Genomic DNA, 21251 nt, shown 5'->3' with positions numbered 1-21251 from the left:
TAGGAAATTCCAATGTTTCCCGACTAACGCGTACTAGTCATGCGCTCTTTGGGGTCTCCCGGTGCCCCCACCCGCCCCTGGTGGAGCCAATGTTTTATTTCCGGGTAGACTCGGTTGTTTCCGAATGTAAATATGGATCTCGCGCGCCCTCCACAGGCCAGTACCTTGAAGTGCTCCCCTTTCAGCTGCACTTCCAGCCAGCCACAATGCACACATAATCATGGCGGAGAATGAAACTCTGGAGTGTATAACGGAGCACGAGCGGATTCTACAGGAAATAGAGAGCACAGACACGGCTTGCGTCGGTCCAACGCTTCGGTAAGAAGATCTGTTTTCTCAGGACGCCAATACATGATGGCAGTGCCGGTGAATGTATTTCGTTCACCGATTGTACCTTTTTGTTCCGTGAGCGCGTTTATTTGTTAGCTATCTTAGCAACCGGTAGCAGTTACCGTTGCAATGTATGTTAGCAGTTTTAGCTAAACGGCGATGTAATGTTGAAAATCAACATTTGCTGGTACGTTAGCTAAAAAAGGGCTAACATCGTTGAACCTGCATTTTGGTTTAATAGGTGCGAATTTCAGTGGACATTTTCGAAACGTGATAATTGACCGGTGACCTGTCAAAATGTAAACATGAATTGTGGGTGTGGCTATCTGTCTTAATGGTGTTACTCTTGTCAGCTAACTGTGTGGTTCATATGGAACCGTTTGACTTTAACATTCTTTTACTTGTTGGGTAATGGTTGCAAGTCAAATTGATGAATAATATAATTGCTTTCTGAGCTAGCTGTCATCTACTGGACACTTAAGTGCTCAAGGATGTAAGGCATCATTGCACATTTCGTCTTTGTATCATAATTACTGCACTTACAATTCACTTTAAATCTAAAGCTGCACAACTTCTTATTGCATTGTTGTAATTAACTATTGATTTGCTGGTTACTTATTTGCACTCTTATTTTCTTTTGATGACTCAGCATCACTTACATAGCTGTCGTTGTTTTGGTACTAAAGCACCAATTTACATTTACGTTACATTGCCTGTATTAAGTCAAGTGTATTAAGTTAACCGGCCGTGCATGTTTTTTTTTTTTTGGAATGTGGGAGGAGACCCAGGCAGGCACGGGGAGAACATGCAAAGTCCACCCAGGAAGGCCAAAGCCACGTTCTAATAGAAGCATTTAAAAAAAATTGTAAAAATAAATAAGATTAAATACAACAAACACATTTATTGTCCTTACAATGAGCCGAGCGAATGTAAAGCAAGTAAGCGAGTCCCCATAAAGATTAACCAGACACTCAGAAAGTTAACAATAAGTTATTTTATCATTCAAATCATTGACATCACACATTTAAAGTTTAGCAAACATGCACTGCAGTCTTTGTTTGCCGTTATTTGTGACTGCACATTGCGAGCGTGTTGTATGATGTTGAGCTATAATTATGAATACAAAACAATACGAGTTTTTGTACGTAAGATATTTGTATTAATAGTTATTTGTTTCTATGCCTGTACATTTAAAATATGTCTTCACATGAAATTGGTCAAAAGTTGGGATCGCTGCCTTTATTTTATGTTGTTGGAATGTTGAACTCGGTAAATATTTTCATAATTATTGTAATTGATTTATTCCTCGAGACAATACTGGTTCTAACACGGCCGCCACGACAAAGGCTTTTAATATTATATTAATATTGAGCAAACTCACAGCAACATACTGCACTCCCCCGAGGGGTAAAATTTTGCAGGTGAGCCAAGGTGACTGCTACAAAATATTTGTGGCTCAGAAGCATGCAGCTTGGGTGAAAAGTTTTCAACATGTCAATAATTCCCACCTTTTGCAAGATTTAAGTGGGAGTTTGGCGTGACTCATTACGATGCAGGTTTACAACTTGTAATAGTTTTGAATTTGTCTTTTCGAGTTAGTTTTTATTTTATTTGGTAGTGGCAGTGCATTACGAGCGTCCACCTAATGTAAACACCTAATAAATCCAAAACTTAGATAGTTAGTGTTCCTAATTGCAGTAACTAGTCAAACGTTTGGACACATTTCTTCTCAGCTTTTCAAAAGTGCAATTTCAAAGCATGAATAAGCAAGAATGTGTTTCATACTTTTGGTTCTGTATGTACATGTTTAATAAGTGCAGCTGCCCAGTTGAGCGTGATGTGATGTGATGTGATGTGGCCTGTGGGGACTTCTCATTTACTTTGAAGTAAAAAAAAAAAAATAGATTTGCTGTGGCATGACATGATTTGATGGAGGGGGTGCAACTACGCCCATATTTCTTCGTTGAGAAATAAAAGTTTGAGATAATAGATTTAGTTTCTTCAAATGTAGCATTTCACGTCACCGCCAATAGATGGCACTGTAACTGTAGAAAACAACGTCAGTCATCCTGTCCCCATCCATAATGATCCTTTTTCTAAACCTGCCGACAATTTGAACGTATTAACCTACCCTAACTCTCTCTTTGCGTCCTTCATTTATTATGGTTTAAAATGTAATACACTTTAATCTTTTATTGTTTAGCTTTAGCTGGATTGTAAGGAGCACTTGCCTTGAATCCTACTCTAGTTGTCAACTTGTTATAATTCCTTTAGAAGTGGGTCATAATATGTTTACAGTATTTGCTATTCCTTTTTAGTCTCATGTCCAAGAAATAATTGTCATAAACACATTTCTGTGATCAAATCAAACATGATCAGGATGCAGAGTTGAAGATGTTCCCATAAGCTGTTTGATGTATTTTTGTTTTTGTCACTCACTGACAACTGACACTCACTGGCTACAATTAAAATAAATTAACAATTATCTGTGCACCTTGAATTGATGCACATTTTCTTTCTATGCATTGTTTTTTTAAATATTTTTTTTATTATTTTATTTTATTTTATTTGTGTTTTTTTAATTTTTTTTAAGTGGTACTTTCCACTACTAGTAAAACATTTGCAGTCGATCTAAAAATAAATAAATAAATATATATATATATATATATATATATATATATATATATATATATATATATATATATATATATATATATATAAATAAAATAAAAATAAAGAAAACCTATAACCCAACCCTTTTCTTTCTTTCTTTTCTTTTTTTTTTTTAAAGAACTAGATATATGTATACTTGGCTACAACAAACAATTTTTATCGTCAACTAATCACCAACAGTGGTCGTGAATCACGATTAGTCGACTAAGCGGATCGTATGTAAATCGCAGCATATTTTGCCAGCAAGCAGCTGCTCTTATAAACGACCATCATTAATCATACAACTTGAATTTAACGAATGCTCAAAATAATAATAAAGACATATAAGAATACGTTCAACTTCTATTAAACGTTGCAGCTTGTACCGTCGGCATGTTTATAAATGATGGTGCAACTTTAAATTGAAGGCCATTCCTCATGTTTGTCACTCATGACCCTTAACACTGGCCACTTGTTCACACTTTTGGTGCTTTTTTATGTGTGCTCCGTCAGCTGTTAACTAACCCTATCAAAAGATGGTTTGGGGTTCGCTTTTCTGTTGTTTTTGTGACTCCTCGCTGTGATTTTTCTGTGCCAGATCGATCTACGATGACCAGCCGAATGCTCATGTTCGCTTCATGGAGAAGCTGGACGCCCGGATACGGAATCACGACCGTGAGATTGAGAAGATGTGTAATTTCCACCATCAAGGGTTTGTGGACGCCATCACAGAGCTCCTCAAAGTCCGCACTGATGCAGAGAAACTTATGGTAAAAGCAAGCTTTTGAGATTCGTTAGGCCAAAACTTATACGAAGAGTTCTTACGCTAAAGGGTGAATTTAAAAAAAAAATGCCCATGGGCTACTTTAATTAATTAATTAATTAATTTTTCTATGGGCATAAAGTACACACAAGAGACCATTCCAAACAGTGTGTAAAAACTAAGGTGTCAGGTGATAATTATTTTTTTTTTATTGTAATTAATTGCACGCCTTCAACAGTTAATGCACGATTAATCGCAAGTTTGATATCGTTTCTAAATGTACAATAAAATATTTTTGTTCCAAGTTTATCATATTCTTGTTAACAGAAAAGTGGGGGAAAAAAATGTAAACTAATAGAAATATGGCTGCATCTTTTAGTCATGAGTACAGTAATTTCAGAACAATCCTTAAAATTGAGTTCAAATGAAAAGATATTTACACCGTTTAAATTTCAACTTGCTGAAAACAATTCACGCCTCCCGGGGGTTTATATCGTCTGATTTCACATGACTTGCTGTATTCGCACAATTTAACGTTAAATATCAACTTTTACCCGTTCATTTTCAATATGACAGACGGTGAACTTTTTCCAAGTATCACTTTCCACGCCCACTTCCATACATATAACTTCTCATCATTACCAGGTAAAGTGCATTGTCCAGTAACCAGGAGGTGATAATTTCATAATTTATCTCTCAAATTTTCTTCAAATCTATTCTTCACCTATTAGCATTCAACTTTCAGCATTCCCACACAATTTCTCCAGAAATTGCACTTAGTCTCGTTTACATTGTAAAGCCCTTGCATTTGAAGACAGGCTTTTTATATCCACTGCGTTTGCAGAAATGTCGAAAGTCACTGCAGTCAAAATCCGGCAGATTCTTAGCTGATCAGCATTCACCGTAAATGTCACTGATGCCTTCCCTCCAACTGGTTGTGGAGCCTTTTGCTGTGCAGTGGAAAGAAACTTGCGATGATATTAGTTTGCCATGCTAGTCAGGAAACGTCCTTGTTGAAAGGATTGCATCAAAAGCCGACTGGTCAATTGGGTCATGGCTCTCAGCCGTGTGACAGGAGCAGATAGTTCAAAAATCCCCGTCCAGAATCGAGAAGTTTGTCACTGAATCTGCGAGAAAGAGCCTGTCACAAGCCATTAAACTCCATGAAAGGCCCAGTGGACCGATGACGGGTTCAGGGCCCTGCTGCCTGGTTAATCTGAATTTGCCCGCCTTTGTCCTTGGCCCTTCATGGACAATGAGCTGATTACAAGGTTGAGCAGCTGCAGGAAGAGTGGCGGAGAGGGAAAAGAGAGGGCATCAAGGGGGGTGCGGGGGGGGGCAGATGCAGAGAAGACAAATTGATTATGTGTACCTAAGAACCTGTTGAAGATGTCAGTCGAAAGGGCAACATGTTCTGTGCACTATTTCAAATAGTTGTTTGAGTCAGCAGGATGAGGAAAATGGTTTGCCATCATATAAGTTTAAGGGGAAACACTGATCATGTAAGTGTAGATTTTGAAGAAAAAAAAAATAAAAATCAGTCATTGTGGGCTGTTTAAATCTTTTACTTCCACACGCCAGCTGATTTTCATCATTTTAACTCATTTTTCAAGGCAAACAGAATATTGTGCGCTTTTACTGCATATAAAATGTGGGTACCGAATGAAAGATCGCATTCCATTCTTTCATTAGAAAAAAAACGAATCTTTCTACCATATTCCGTACTTTAGTAATCACCATTCGAAAATAGATAATTTGAGTGACATTGAGGGAAAATTGATAAGATGAGAAAATATTAATTTTCTCCACAACACTGACTTTGACACCAATATTTTTTGTTTAGTGTCGCTCTGTGAATTAGGTTGAATGTGACAAAGGCAATCAAAGAGTTCATTTATTGTATTTTTTATTATTTATATTTATATTTTTAAATGTGATTTTTTTTTTTTTTTTTTTTTTTACCATTTCATTGTGGGAAAAGTCTCCTTAGGAGAATGGATATTACTTCAGATTGAATATCTTTTGTATTTAAAAAAAAAAATGAAGTTTGACATCTCGCCTGTTTTTCAAGGGCCAAGTGACAGACACGAATCGAAGACTACAAGAAGCTGGGAGGGAGGTAAGGTGCTTGAAAGACAACATCCATCCATCCTCACCGGATATAATTGAACCCAATTAAAGTATGCTAAACTATCGTAATCTTGTTGATCAAACATATAAATACCCGCTTTAATATGTGATTTGTATCTCACGTCCTGATTCTGGGGTGGGTGACAGGTGACAGCTCAAACCGGGGAGGTGATTCGCTGTCGGATCCAGCAGAGGAACATGGCCACAACTGTGGAGAAACTGCAGCTCTGCATACCAGGTGACACAATATTACACAGGGGTCACGAACAGAACGCGGCTCGCAGGGATCAGGTCGCTCGCACCCGAGGACGACATGAGTCGCAAGGATGGTCTAACCAGTGATGGGGCTGTCATGATTTCCCGGGAATGATAAATGATGAAAATGGGAAAAAAAAGAAAAAAAGAGAAGCCAGGGGGTTTATGTGCTCCCTCTTACGAGCACCAGTTAACCCTTGATGATACTGTGTAGTGGAAAAGGGGCTCGAGTAGGAATGTTACTTTGATACTGTTTTATGTCGTCCAGTTTGTATTTGGATTTTGAATTTGTAAGGGTTTGCTTAGTGAGAACCTAAAAACATTTATTTTTATCTCTTCCTCTTTTGCTCTCTCCAACAGTGCTAGAAATGTACAGCAAACTGAAGGAGCAGCTGGAGTCCAAAAGGTATCAATTTTAGAGATCAAAGTAAAAGTTTCGAGTGGATTTTGAAAGTGCTGGTTCAACATCTCCTTGACACTTCTGCCAGTAGAATGGGCGCATCATCCATCCATTTTCTGAGCCGCTGTCATTTCGCTATTGTGCTCACAAAGAAATGTTTCTTCTGTAATTATTGTAATGTGTCAAATGTACACTACAACAAATTACCGTTATTTGTGCTATAGAATCAATTTCGTATTTGATTGCATGAGAAAATCTACAAGTTGAATTGTCGGACATCTTGTGATTGTCTACAACCATGCAACACAACACTGATTATCTGCCGTTAAACCTAATGAGGGCCTTTAGTATTCTACAGTATTAATACTTTGATATACAATGAGTGCATATTGCATGTTTTTAGCCTTGAGGAAACAGACCTTTGGGAATGCATGTTTTTAACTCATTCACTCGCCGCCATTTTCACATTTCGCAGTCCCGTTCGCTCCCGGCTGTTTTACTGGATTTGGACTGATTTTGCAAGGCCCGCAGAATATTGTGTTCTATTGCTATAAAAGCATGGAATCTATCAAAAGAAAGATTAAAGTCTCTTCTTTCATCAGGAAAAAAAAGTGTTTCTATCTGTTTCCGTTTTGTAGCAATTAGCATTAGGAGAGAGCTAAGTTTCATCAGTTTTCACAAATCTATTTAAAATTCCAAGTAACTGAGCTTTTTTTTCTAGATGGCCCTGGTTGATCTCCTTTGTTCTGCTGCCACCTGCTGGCCGTTTGTGTAATAACTACCATTTTTGCAACCGTTCTTTGCAGCTGAGAGGCTGCATCAAAGCCTTCTGTATAAAACAAAACAAAAAAACGTATAAATACGTCTTTGGGACACTTACAACATAAAAAAAAACAAAAAACGCAACCGTTCTTTGCAGCTGAGAGGCTGCATCAAAGCCTTCTGTATAAAAAACAAAACAAAACAAAAAACGTCTAAATACGTCCTTGGGACACTTACAACATAAAAAAAACACGTATTTACACGTTATTGGGAGTAAATGAGTTAATCTGCCAGCCGCACTCAACTAAACTAAAAACCAGTCAGGCAAGCAAACAGTTAATTTGCTTAATGTACTGTCTGAGATGATTCTTTCTCTGTTGAAAATATAAACAATTGAGAATGAGGCTCTTCATGATACACTCAAGTAATGTTTCTGTTCAGTAATCCAATTGAGCAAGGAGTCTTTTACTTTGTCGGTTTGCTTGAACTTCATTTTTACCCCATGAACTTCGCTGACAGAAAAATAATGACCCTTTTTTTTGTTCATTACTGTGCAGCAAAAGGAACAGGCCATTCACTGTCAAGACAATTGACCCTCAATGTGCCCTTGTTTGCGACAAGGCCCCCTCGTTGCAGTCCAGTCAAGGCCCACTGCCAATCTTAGGCAATTAGACCACCACCGCGTTGGGATATATGTATGTGTTTGGGGGGAGGGGCTTCTACTCTCAGCGCTAATGACATGGTGGCTTTTCCTGCCGTGACTTCAAACCGACGAGAGTGCGTATTGCTCAAATACTTTTTATCATGATCTGTAGTGAATGTGGTTGCCGGGCAGGTCAGCGTTCTGCCACTTGTTGCTTTTGTGCGTTACTTCCTGGTGCGCTGCTCTCCGACAGACCTTTTCACTGTACACTTTTATGAGGCCGTCTTCTGTTCATGTGTGCGCAACACATTTTGCACTCGCCGAGCGACCAATTAGATCCCTCACAGCCTGCCTATCAGCCTAATGATGGGAGTTGAGCACACTGAACTGAGGGTGAACCCCTCTGGTTTGTGCTCACTACCAAAGAGCGCAATGTCTTGAAAGCCCCCCACCCCCCCTTTTCCACTACAGTACCTCAATTTTCCACAGCTGTAATTGGCTCAGTTTGTGGGGATTCATTTATTCACTACAAAAAAAAAAGTGTTCTGTAGTCATTGCAAGAGACTAGTTTAAAACCACGTGAAATGCATGTCGAGCGAGAGACGCTAAATTGCGGAGGTGGGATTAAGTCACACGCGTAAGTCACAATTTACAACCAAGTTTCAAGTTATTGTGGCAAAAGTCAAGCAATTTTTCATGATTTGTTGTTTAATATCCACATTTTAATAGGAGAGATTTGGTGTCATCTCCTATATCATGTTAGCACCTTCCCAATATGTTAATACAGCAGAATTTAGTATTTCTTCAGAAATAACTGGCGTAGAGTTTGTATACAACTATGTTTTTTTATTACCATATTTGCCGCACTATAAGGCGCACCGTATTATAAGACGCACCTTCAATGAATGACATATTTTCTAACTTTTTCCAAATAAAGTCGCTAAAGTAGAGGCTGGGGTTACGTTATGCATCCATTCGATGGTGCTGCGCTAAACAGAATATGGTAAAATGGATATGAAGGTAGAACTCCAGCTTTTGGGCCTCTGTATCGTTGTAAACAAGATCAGATGGAATATTCTCTCAACAAAACAGTCCGATAGGTCAGTCAAACTTTATGAATAGATTACAAAGCAGCTTTCTGACAACTCCATTCACTCCCAAAATGAAAAAAAAAACAGCTGTTTTATTATTTTCTCTGAGGTAAAGTATTAGAAAGCTAGCGATCCAAGATGGCGGGATCTTCTGCGCATGCGCGTCACCTAGAGCGTCATGACAGCGAGACCTGTTGCGGCTCAATACTGATCCGTATATAAGGCGCACCGGATTATAAGGCGCATGGTCAGCTTTTGAGAAAATTGAAGGCTTTTAGGTGCGCCTTATAGTGCGGAAAATACGGTCATTTCTTCACACGGAAGTCATACACTGCTTGGGTAAATCTGAAGCACTTCTACGCCATTAACTCATTCACTGCCATTGACGGAAAAAGACGTCAAATGATGCATTTTTTTTGCTGGTCTAGCAATGAATGTGTTAAATGCTATTTCCCAATGAATAAGATGCTATCTCGGGTCTTTGAACTACCTATCGCCTTCCTGTGCACGATTTATCTCCTTAGATACTACGCTGCGCTGAAAACTATGGAACAACTGGAAAAGGTCTACATCCCTCGGTAAGAAATTCACCATTGCTCTTTGCCAGAATGCTCCAGTAAAATTGTCTGCAAAATATGATGCTACAAATGTTCTTTAAAGGAACACAAAAACTTATGAAAAACTTAAAATGCACTCCAAGTATGCTTTTTTTTTTTTTTTTTTTTAAAGCCGAACTTGTCCTGTGTCCGATGCAGCGTAAGCCAATATAGGTTCTGTCAGATCATGGCCGAAAATCTGCCCAGACTGAGGGAGGAGATCAAGGAGATCTCCATGTCTGACCTAAAGGACTTCCTGGAGAGCATAAGAAAACACTCGGACAAAGTTGGAGAGACGGCCATGAGACAGGTGCTTGGATTCGCGTCCTCCCATCGTAACCCCCCCCCAAAAAAAATCTGTGTCTTGTTTGCTGATTGGATTGCGCGTCCATCCAGGCACAACAACACAGAACCTTTAACAGCGCGGTCGCAAAGCAGGCCAGCGTGGGCCACTACACTACGCCTTTGTACTCCCTCAATGGGCAAACGCACACGCACAACAGTCTCATGACGGACGATGACGCAGAAGACGAGGACGACGCTGATGAGGAGGTAATGAAAGCGCGCGCTTTTCATGTCATGCTAGTATAAAGTATAGAAAGAGTCATTGTATTTGGAATATATAATCTTGTTTCATTGACAAGTAAACATTTTTTTTTTTACAATTACCTTCACGGTGAATGTCGTTAACAAAGATCATGTGACCATGTTTTTCAACTTTCAGCAAGAAAATAACTGAAATTCTTAGCTGTGTTTTGATCTCAACAGATTCTTACAGCTCAGGATCTGGTGGACTTCTCACCTGTTTACAGGTGTTTGCACATTTACGCCGTGCTGGTATGTTATCCAACACCATAATTCCATTTCCGTTTTCTTTTTATTGTGCCAAATCCTAAAAGTTTTTTTTGTTTTTTACACTTTTCCTTTCATGGTGTTTGGAGACAATTTGAGAAGCTTTAAGATTTTTTGTATCTGCAGGGAGACCGAGAAACCTTTGAGAATTACTACAGGAAACAGAGGAAAAAACAGGCCAGGCTAGTTCTGCAGCCACAGGCTAATATGGTAAGTAATACTTGACATCAGCTAAATTACGTGCGTAATATAAAATGCAAAATACCGTCAAACTTTGACATGAACGCATTTTATTATCTGAATGTCATTTGCAAACATTGATGAAATGCACGTACGCAATTGCGTGTATTGCTCAAAACGTAACAGCATCATATCAACTGGGCGCAATTCAGCAGTTATTAACTCATTCACTCGCCGCCATTTTCACATTTCGCAGTCCCGTTCGCTCCCGGCTGTTTTACTGGATTTTTGACTGATTTTGCAAGGCCCACAGAATATTGTCTTCTATTGCTATAAAAACATGGAACCTATCAAAAGAAAGATTAAAGTCTCTTCTTTCATCAGGAAAAAAAGTATGTTTCTATCTGTTTCCGTTTTGCAGCAATTAGCATTAGAAGAGAGCTAAGTTACATCAGTTTTCACAAATTATTTAAAATTGTAAGTAATTGAGCTTTTTTTTCTACATGGCCCTGGTTGATCGCCTTTGCACTGATGCCACCTGCTGGCCGTTTGTGTAATAACTACCATTTCTGCAAACGTTCTTTGCAGCTGAGAGGCTGCATCAAAGCCTTCTGTATGCTCTAGCATAAAACAAAAACGTATAAATACGTCTTTGGGACACTTAAAACACTAAAAAAAAACGTATTTACACGTTATTGGGAGCAAATGAGTTTCAAACACGTTTTTCTGAAAACGAGGGATTTCAACCTGCCAACACTGTCATTTTTTTTTTTTTGAGGCACTTTCATGTATTGTATATAATTGTACAGAACTCTGTAAAATGATCATTTGCGGAGATATAAACCCGATTTTGTGAAAATGCATCATTTACTTGCAGATTTGCAAACGCGTGTCAACATAATTTTGTGTCTGTGTGTCTAGCACGAAACGGTGGAAGGCTACAGAAGATATTTCAATCAGATTGTAGGGTAAGTCGTGTTCAATCACCTTCCTGAAAAAAAACCGTGTCACGTTTCATTTTCTGGAGATAGAAACAACCAGATACCATTTTGAGAATTGGCATATGGCATTTCATGACGGTTGTTTTTTGTTTTGTTTTGTTTTTTCCCATCAGGTTCTTTGTTGTGGAGGACCATATCCTCCATGCCACTCAAGGATTGGTCACCAAAGCGTTCACTGATGAACTCTGGAATATGGCCCTGTCCAAGATCATCGCTGTGCTCCGCACACACTCTGTAAGCTTGCACTCGCATGCGCGCACACGCGCCGGCAGTTCATTCGGAGTTACGAGATATTCGTCATCCGCCGTTGATCTATTTACCCCGGAAGAAAGCTTATTTCACGTTGCCTTTTTTTCCCTGCAGAATAAAATAACGACGTCACTCTCAAGAGAAGGGTCGAAACGCAAACGGTCAAAAAGAGTCGGTCATGGGAGCCTTAATGAGAGACAGATTGCAACAATAACATCCGTTGAAGATGGCATATTCCTGACCACTTAGCTGCAGTCACTTGTAAATGAGCGGGAGGATTATGCTAACAGGCCAGAGAATGGGCCGCACAGTGTGGGGCGATTTTGACAAAAGCCCCGGGTCAACCTCCCACTGGCTGCCCTTTTCCTGCCGATAGACACACGGGCAAGCTCCACATTTACAATCATTACATGGTAAACCCACAAAAAAAGAAAGTTCCCCACCACTAATCTTTAAATGTAGGTTTACTGTCACATAAGACGGGATGAGTCAGGAAAAAAAAAATAAAATAAGACTGACTTCTCTCTTCGACACAAGAATATTGTCATCCTGAGCAAACAAACTACCTGAACATGCTGCAGCACCTTTGCTGCCGTTCAGTCAACTCCCGAGCTAATTTGTTTTTGCGTCTTGAGTAAATAAAAAAAAAAACAAAGAAGTCATTCAAGCGCTGCCTCGCGTCAAATCTCAAGCTTTGTTGGTTCTGCTCGTTGATTTACAGACTCCCGTGTGGCCGACGGGGTCCTCGTATCAGGGTTAAAGGACACAATGGTGCTACTACTTCAAAAGCTCGTAAATCACTCCGAACCGTGGCGACATGGAAGAATTCTCGTGACAAGTTGTTAATTTTACTATACTGTCATGCAGGGGTGTCCAAACTTCTTCATTTGAGGGCCACATAATGTTATGAAGAGAAATTGTCTTTAGTCCTAAAAATTCTACAAATAATTTATTTGTGCTTTTGTATATTTAGAAAAAAAGCTACAGTATATAAACCAATTTATTTGTAATATGGCAGTAGGGTTAGGAAAGTTTTGGAATTTTTCATTTTAGTTAGTTTTTATTAGTTTAGTTCTTTAAAAAAAAAAAAAGCTTAGTTGTAGTTTAATTTGTTAGTTTCAGTATTAGTATTCGTAAAAAAAAAAAAAAGTGTCTTACTTGTGCGCAATATTTAAAAAAAGAAAACGTCGTCTTTTGGTGCGTTTCTATTGGCTGCTGTGTGACATACTTTCAGACGTCATTATTCCGGTTGATACCAAAATAAATCTACTAAACACATTTCAAATCATCAGTTGTAGTTAGTTTTGTCAACATAAAATGTAGTTTCAATTACCATTGATCCTTTTTTTTTTTTTTTTTTTTTTCCCCTCCCCCCTTAGTCTTACTGTGAGGATCCAGACCTGGTCCTGGAGCTGAAGAACCTTATTGTCATATTTGTGGACACACTACAGGTTGTTGTTGTTTTGTTTCCCACCTAATTCGATTGCTTAACGTCATTATGAGGCTGTTTTTTTGTTTTTTTTAACATGCAGGGTTTCGGTTTCTCCGTGAATCGACTATTTGACCTGCTGTTCGAGGTTCGAGACCAGTACAATGAAACTCTACTGAAGAAGTGGGTGCTGGTATTCAGGTGTGCATTTCAATGTTTCTGTATAAAAAATGTGACAACAAAATGAATTAACAATAGTTTTTGTTTCTTAAAGCAGCAAACTTTATTTTTGTTTTCTACGGGTAAAGCTAAATTGCTTTTGGAAAAAAAAATCTGCTTTCATTTAATTTTATAAGATAAGATTTATTAAAACAAATATTACTTTATTTATTTCAAATGTATTTAGCTACAAATGAATGTAAAATACCAAAAAAGATTGTTTTCAGTTTAACCTTTAATAAGCTTTTAACTTTTTTTTTTTTCTGCTAAATTAATTTAAAAAGAAACAAGAATGAATCTCTCTCAAAAAATAAAAAAACAACAAAAATACAGTACAAATGAAATTATGCAGTACAGTGAAAAAACAAACAAACATATAATTATTGTATTGCGGTGCTAAATACCAGAATATTGTCTGGCCACAAGTGCAAATCGGCATAATGATGTACTTTTTTGAAATTGTAATACATAGAATGTTAAAGCAAATTAATAACTGGCATGTTAAGGCAGAAATTTTTTTTCCAACTGTATATTTTTGCAGGGAGATCTTCGAACTGGACAATTATAGTCCCATACCAGTGGAAACGGAAGACGAGTATAAACTGGTTGTGAGTCGCTTTCCATTTCACGATGCAGAGATAGAGAAGGTAAACATTCATTTTATTCCATGTATTCATCAAATTGAGTGAATTATTGATTATCTGATACTGACATCAGATATAGAAGTTTTTTCAATTTTTTTTAATTTCAAGTTTAACATGTAGCCAATAGGGGAACAATTTTGGATGATTGAAACCATTATCATCCCTGGACCATTTTTGTGAGAATATGAACGGAAACAATTTAGAATTTCAATTTTGTATTGTCAAAACTATTTTTGTTTTGTTTAATTTTGTTTGTGAGTAGCAGGATTTTCCCAAGAAGCTGCCAATGTCCCAGTCTGTGCCGCAGATATATATGCAAGTAAAAGAATTCATTTATGCCAGCCTCAAGTTCTCGGAATCACTTCACCGCAGGTACGCCTCAAGGAACTATTATAAATAGCATACAATTATTTCAATAATTCTCTTTGTGTCAAAGGTAGCCATTACCTTTTTACTTGTGCATTTTTTTGTTCTTTAAACTCGTATTATAATACAACAGTTATCCCTTTTTTTTTCTCCTTTTTTTTTTTTATCCAGTTCGACAGAGATCGATGACATGTTGCGGAAATCGACTAACCTGCTGTTGACAAGAACACTCAGCAGTTGTCTGCAAAACCTGATTAAGAAGCCGCATATAGGACTGACTGAGGTACAAAACAAAATGTCACCCTCCAACTTCAGGTTGACTGAACGTGAACTTGTCTCGTCTCTGCAGTTGGTGCAGATCATCATCAATACCACCCACCTAGAGCAGGCCTGCAGGTATCTTGAGGAATTTATAACAAATATCACCAATGTGTCCCCTGAAACGGTGCACACAACAAGGCTGTATGGCTTGTCTACTTTCAAGGTAAGGCCCGGCCATCATTTCATAGTAGATGTTATGGATTTGAGTGTTTTAACTCTTTGACCGCCAAAAACGTTTAATGACGTCGTTTAGTAAAATCACGATGTATGCCGCCATGAACGTTAAGTGACGTCAACTATTTATTTTTTTGTGTGAATATGTCAGTGGTCAGTGCAACGTCCAAGTGCAGCGCAGCCGGGTCAATGAGTTGTGAAATCAAAAACGGCCACTAACTATGGCCAGCAGATGGCAGCAGCTGTAGCTGCTCAGGCCCTAACTAGAGCTGCGAATTACGATGAAACATGACGCAATCTGATGAAATCGAACGTTTCCAAGGCTGATGTGAATGATCAAAGCCTAAATCTATTAAAACTAATTTGACGAAGCGTCACTAAACAAAAAATTAGTATCAAAGTCACTGTTGTGGAGAAAATGTATGTTTTCTTTTCAATTTTCGCTCAATGTCACTCAAATGACCTATTTTCAAATGGTGATTACTAAAGAACGGAGTAAGGTAGAAACATACTTTTTTTTTTTTTATTGTACTTTGTTTTATCATGGTACAGATGTCAATTTGTGAATGTGTATATTTTGTACGCATATTTTCACAAAATTTTACATTTTCCTATGAAGACTTATGTGAAAGATGTTTTTTTTTTTTTTTTTTTTTTTTTTCCAGGATGCCCGTCATTCTGCAGAAGGAGAAATCTATACCAAACTGAACCAGAAAATCGACGAGTTCATCCAGCTGGCAGATTATGAATGGAGCATGGCTGAGTCCGACGGTCGGGCCTCGGGTTATCTCATGGACCTGATAAATTTCCTACGTTCGACGTTTCAAGTCTTCACGCATCTACCGGTGAGTTGGCCCCACTTTTTTCTTTTTTTTTTGAACCTGTGAACATATTTCTTTGGACTGCATAGCCATTCGGTTGTGAGCACATTTGCATTATGAACACTCTTGAAACTGTGTTGCAAAAGTGATGACCTTTTTCTTGACGCTGTGTTTTTGTCCACCGTTTTTTGTTCTCGCATATATTTTTTTTCATACCTTATTTTTCTTACAAAAAAAACTACATGATGTGTGCATGTAATGGGATAACTTGGAGCTTATGTTGATTTGTCAATATTCATGGCAATGCCCTCTTTACTCTCTGGCATGCCATCAACGATGTCGTTTTAGCAGAATATTAGCATAGTGACTACGCAGATGTTATGCTTTTACAATTGCATCCTTTTTAGCCCCTTTTTTACTAAGCCCTTTCTTCCTAAAATCCTCTTTTCTGTCTCATTCCAGTTGTATTTATTTTTTATTAACTCATTCACTCCCAAAAACGTATTTATACGTTTTTTTTTTTTTAGGTTTTTGTATGCTAGAGTTTTTGTATGAAGGTTTTGATGCAGTTTCTGACCTGAAGTGGTCGCTTAAAGCGATGGTACTTACAATAAAAAAAAAAAAAAAAAACGGCCAGCAGGTGGCAGCAAGAGAGATCAACCAGGTCTTTTTTTCCCAGTATTTTCAACAGGTTTGTGAATAATGATGAAACTTAGCTAATTCTAATGCTAATTGCTACAAAACATAAAAACAGCTAAAAAATATATATATACCGCACTTTTTTTATTCCCCCCCCCATGAAAGAAGAGACCTTTTTTTTTTGGTAGGTTCCATGTTTTGATAGCAATCGAACATGAAAATGGCTGGGAGTGAATGAGTTAATTGAGACTACATACTGCCTCCACACCCAAACCCTTTTAAATAACTCGTTGTTGTTCTAATATTTTCCTACCCGTTGTATTCCTTGAATAATTTGACTTGTGTTAAACGCAATATTGCGTTACTTGAAATTTTCCTCCTCCTGTCCATTTATTCTTGCCGCATTTCTTTTCCTGTCCTTTCCCTTCCCCCCCCTACCCTTTTGTCCATTTTGGGTTGGTTTGGGGTCCACTCAGAATAACAACAATGACCATGCATCGATGTCGGTGAGTATTTGCTACCTGGATGTTGCGCCGTACTGCCGTTTCACTTGCAGGGGAGCGATGAAAAGCATGCTCGTATTCTTTGACAGTGGAAGCGCCACTGCACCAGATCCGGTTTGGTTTCTACTGGAACTTTTCTGGTGACCTGCCATGAAGACTTTTGGTTTCAGATGTTTAGTGTTCAGCGTCAAAAAATGTGGCATCGACTGACAAAAGGTGCTCATAAGTCTCTTTGTTATTATGCCAAGCGCTAAAGCAATTGTAACCGGGCTTAAGTTTCACTTTTTTGCTTTTACTGAACTGGAAATAATTACTCAGGCGTTGATTTTGTCATACAGTGTGTGCCCAAGTTACACTAAAAAGTATTCACTCACCCGTTCAAATAATCGGAATCAAGTGTTTTGGCGGTGGAAGTTCGTGACGCGTTCGGGTGTCCTTTTCAAATCTTACAGTGCAACATATTCGGGTTGTCAGCCGAGATGGTTTTTTGGTGAGTGACATCAAGAGTTGGAGTCCGTTTGCTTGCTTATCTGGCCATGAGGTGGCAGCCTACAGCAGCTTTTTTGTGAGGGTTCTTAAATTTTTGTTTGACTGTCCCAAGCGTCCCAGTTGGACGAAGACGTTGTCTGCTACGCTTCATGCGAGGGCGCTCCGGTCCGGTACCGTTAACTGCTCCGTTACCGGAATAATATTGATGGATAGATGAGGTTAGACCAGGGGTGGCAAACTGCGGTCCTCGAGGGCCGGAGTCCTGCAGGTTTTATAGGTTTCCCTACTCGAAGTGCAGCTGATTGCAATTAACAGGCTCGTTATCAGGCTTCTGCTGAGCTTGCTGATTAGCTGATCATGAATCAGCTGTGATGAAGAAGGGAAATATCCAAAACCTGCAGGACTGCGGCCCTCGAGGACCGGATCTCGCCACCCCTGAGTTAGACTGATGTTTACAAATGTGATCTGCAGCGAGCGGGTGGAGAAACATTTGCAAAGTTCGAAGCATGCGAGGGAAATGATGAGCAACAACAGCTCACGCACAACATTAGCATGATGTACCGTATTTTCCGCTCTATAAGGTGCACCTTCAATGAATGACATATTTTCAAACTTTTTTCATGTATAAGGCGCTACAGTAGAGGCTGGGGTTACGTTATGCATCCGTTAGATGGTGCTGCGCTAAAGGGAATGTCAACAAAACGGTCAGATAGGTCAGTCAAACATTATTAATAGATTACAAACCAGCTTTGTGACAACTGCATTTGCTCCCAAAATGAATAAACAGCTGTTTTATTATTTTCTCTGAGGGAAAGTATTCGTATTAGCGATCCAAGATGGCGGAATCTCCGATCGTGCAGGGTCACCGATAGCGTCTTGACAGCGAGACCTGTTGCGGCGTAATATTGATCCATATATAAGGCGCACCGGATTATAAGGCGCATGGTCAGCTTTTGAAAAAATTGAAGGCTTTTAGGTGCGCCTTATAGTGCGGAAAATGCGGTAATCGTAAACAAATCCCGAGACTGTGTCTTGCCCCTCCCCCGTCCCATTTGATACATACATCCTTTTTCTCCCCGATACTCTCCTCCTTTCAAGACACTTTCTAATTTCTTTATCTCTCTGTATTCATATTTACCCTTCCATTGACCTCATAGTACCTTTTCCTCCTGCACTTGTTTGCTCATTTACCGCCCCCCTTAAGCCATACGCAATCCTGCTTATTCGTTATGGCCTCATCTTCTCTCTCCCTTCCTTGTATTGCTTTCGTTTGTAGGGTAAAGTGGCCCAGACGGCTTGCATGTCAGCCTGCAAGCATCTGTCCACGTCACTGATGCAGATGCTGCTGGACACGGAACTGAAACAGATCAGCATGGGCGCCATTCAGCAATTCAACTTGGATGTCATTCAGTGTGAATGTGAGTACGAGAAAGGAAAAAAAAAAAAAAAAATCATTTTCTTAAATTGCACTATATTGTTCTCATGCCAGATGGTGAAACAAATAATGGAGAGTTTATGCGAATATCTCACTCCATAACAAACTGTTTTTATTTTTTTTTCTTTAAATCTCTGCCAAGTCTAATAGGGATGTAACAATATCCAAACATCACGATACGATAATTATCACGATATTGTGGGGGCGTTGGCGATATTTAAAAGCGATCACAATATTGTAAAGAAAAAGAGCTCATACTAAAAAAAAAAAGCACAATATTGTGCTTTTGTACATAAGAAATCTCTCATAACAATATTGAGGCACTTACTTGCTAATGCAAGCACACATTGATGGCTTCACAAGCAAATTCGGTTCCCCTTCATCTGACAATTAGCATCGATTTGAAACATAGAAGGCCAAAACATCCCTCATGAAAATTAAATTGCACTAATAAACTAGCCACTAGAGGGTGCTAGAACTGCACAAATGGAAATCAACCCGACTTTTTTTTTAACAGATGTGTTTCTTTTAAATATTGTGAACACGACGACGACGATATTGTGGCAGTTTTCATATCACGATATCACGATATTGACCTTATCGTGACATCCCTAATGATTATGTCCAAATGCGCCTGTGTTGTTTTCAGTGTTTGCCAGTTCCGAGCCAGTCCCGGGCTTCCAAGGAGACACGCTGCAACTGGCTTTTATCGACTTGAGACAGGTAAGGCTGGCACAACAGTAAGACTAGTTGTGTACGTGGGAATCGATACTCATACTCAACGTGTTTGTCATTCTAAATGTTGTTTTCATTTTAAATTCTACATTCAAAACACGACTTGAAAGCAGGGGTGTCAAATATACGGCCCGCGGATAACAAAAGCATAAATAATGCAAACATAATTCAAAAGTGAGATGCAAAGTTACTTGAAATAAACTGCAAGACAAATAATCGTATTCGTGTTAACTTCCGGGTTGTTGTCATGGCGCCTTAGTTTTCCTTTCATCTTCGCCCCGCCCCTTTTCCCTGCACTGTGCAATGAGCAATTACGTGCCGCGTGGAGCCAATAAAGAATGTGTTTCGGATGGGGGTGTTTCGACTCCTAATAATGAGCCGGCTCCAGTCGTTGACTTCAAAGAGTCGTCACGGTGGCGTACGCGGCCGACGCGTCGCTGTACACATCGCAGGTCTCGCCCCTGGAGGGGCTTCTCCCGTCATGATTCCCATTTCCCCCTTCTCACTTAAACTGCAAAGTCCGCCTCCAGGGCTTCCACTTGTGCCCCGCGGCGGTCGAGCAAGCACTCCGAATGGACTGAGCGGCCTGACGCACGAGTTGGTCCCATTGGGCAGGCTGCGTTCCAGGTATCGATGATCAAGATGTCCTCCAGAAACGGATTCAACGTTCTTTACCAACCACTGATTCCATGTACTGAAAATGTGCAACTTTTTGAAGGCAAAACACGAGAATTTACAAATATATAGTTAATACGTGACTTTATTTCCAAATCATGATATTCGTCAAATTCTTCTTTTTTCTTATTATCGCCTTTCCATTCCAATGGTGTGCCTTTTGTTTCACCTCCTCAACTTTTCTCTGGCCTCTTTTTCAACCTGCTCAAGAAAACGACTACTCCCCGTTTTTCAGACATCTCCCGTCTCTCCAGCGTGCTTTTTTTGTCAACACGGCTGGTATGTAAAGTGTTGCTGGCTCTCATTAACGTCTGTCTGGAGTTGACCTGTTAATCTGGGCCTGAGGTGCAGGATTGGCCGTTCGTTCGTTTGTTTGTTCACTTCAGGTCACAACCTTCCTGAGCCAAAAGTTCTTCTGCATTGCATACGTTGTAGATGATGTTATAGTACCGTTTTTTTTTTTTTTCTAATAATATCCGAGTAGATAAGTAACTAATCACAACTACAACAGCGATTATGTAATGCACGTGTCTTGTCAAACTGTTTGGGTCTGGGTTTTGGTTTGTTTGTTTTTTTTTTGGTCATGTTTCCCTTGTGTCCTTTTCTGTCAATGTTCTCGTCAAGTTTTGTCATGTCCTCCTGTGCTGGTTTTCCTGTTCGCTTGTGTTTACCCAATCAGCTCCCCAAGCCACTTATGTCCTGTCCAGGTGTCTCTTGTTCTCTCGTTACTATGACTATTTAGTTCCCTGCTTTCGTTAGGTCCTTGTCGAGTCTTTGCCGCCGTCGCACCTTGTTTCTCTGCGCCCCCGAGTCCTGCCCATTTACTTGACAAACTAGGAAGTGTAGTTGCCGGCCTTGATTTGCGTTTTGTTGTACTTTGTTTACGAGTTAAATTAA

The 21251-nt window shown here is 39.2% G+C and overlaps 1 protein-coding gene across 4 annotated transcripts in view; it reads left to right on the top strand.

Annotated features, from left to right (window-relative positions):
* Positions 1-169: 169 nt before the first annotated feature.
* exoc6 (exocyst complex component 6) overlaps positions 170-21251 on the top strand; it is a 28994-nt gene continuing 7912 nt past the window's right edge. For 2 of the 4 annotated variants that reach the window (XM_077502403.1, XM_077502402.1), the window contains exons 1-22: positions 170-318; positions 3581-3752; positions 5817-5864; positions 6023-6113; positions 6491-6536; positions 9551-9604; positions 9782-9932; positions 10019-10174; positions 10391-10459; positions 10601-10684; positions 11576-11622; positions 11769-11889; positions 13284-13355; positions 13437-13534; positions 14094-14199; positions 14459-14568; positions 14734-14845; positions 14912-15046; positions 15723-15902; positions 16994-17023; positions 18786-18927; positions 19594-19667. In XM_077502403.1, coding sequence (XP_077358529.1) covers positions 221-318; positions 3581-3752; positions 5817-5864; positions 6023-6113; positions 6491-6536; positions 9551-9604; positions 9782-9932; positions 10019-10174; positions 10391-10459; positions 10601-10684; positions 11576-11622; positions 11769-11889; positions 13284-13355; positions 13437-13534; positions 14094-14199; positions 14459-14568; positions 14734-14845; positions 14912-15046; positions 15723-15902; positions 16994-17023; positions 18786-18927; positions 19594-19667 — 2196 coding nt within the window. In that variant the 5' untranslated portion in view covers positions 170-220. The remainder of the gene's footprint in view (positions 319-3580; positions 3753-5816; positions 5865-6022; positions 6114-6490; positions 6537-9550; positions 9605-9781; positions 9933-10018; positions 10175-10390; positions 10460-10600; positions 10685-11575; positions 11623-11768; positions 11890-13283; positions 13356-13436; positions 13535-14093; positions 14200-14458; positions 14569-14733; positions 14846-14911; positions 15047-15722; positions 15903-16993; positions 17024-18785; positions 18928-19593; positions 19668-21251) is intronic. The other 2 variants (XM_077502405.1, XM_077502404.1) reach the window with 1 other exon arrangement.

This window comes from Festucalex cinctus, chromosome 17 (genome assembly GCF_051991245.1).
Source record: "Festucalex cinctus isolate MCC-2025b chromosome 17, RoL_Fcin_1.0, whole genome shotgun sequence".
Taxonomy (NCBI): domain Eukaryota; kingdom Metazoa; phylum Chordata; class Actinopteri; order Syngnathiformes; family Syngnathidae; genus Festucalex; species Festucalex cinctus.
This window is presented reverse-complemented; position numbering and strand designations above follow the sequence as displayed.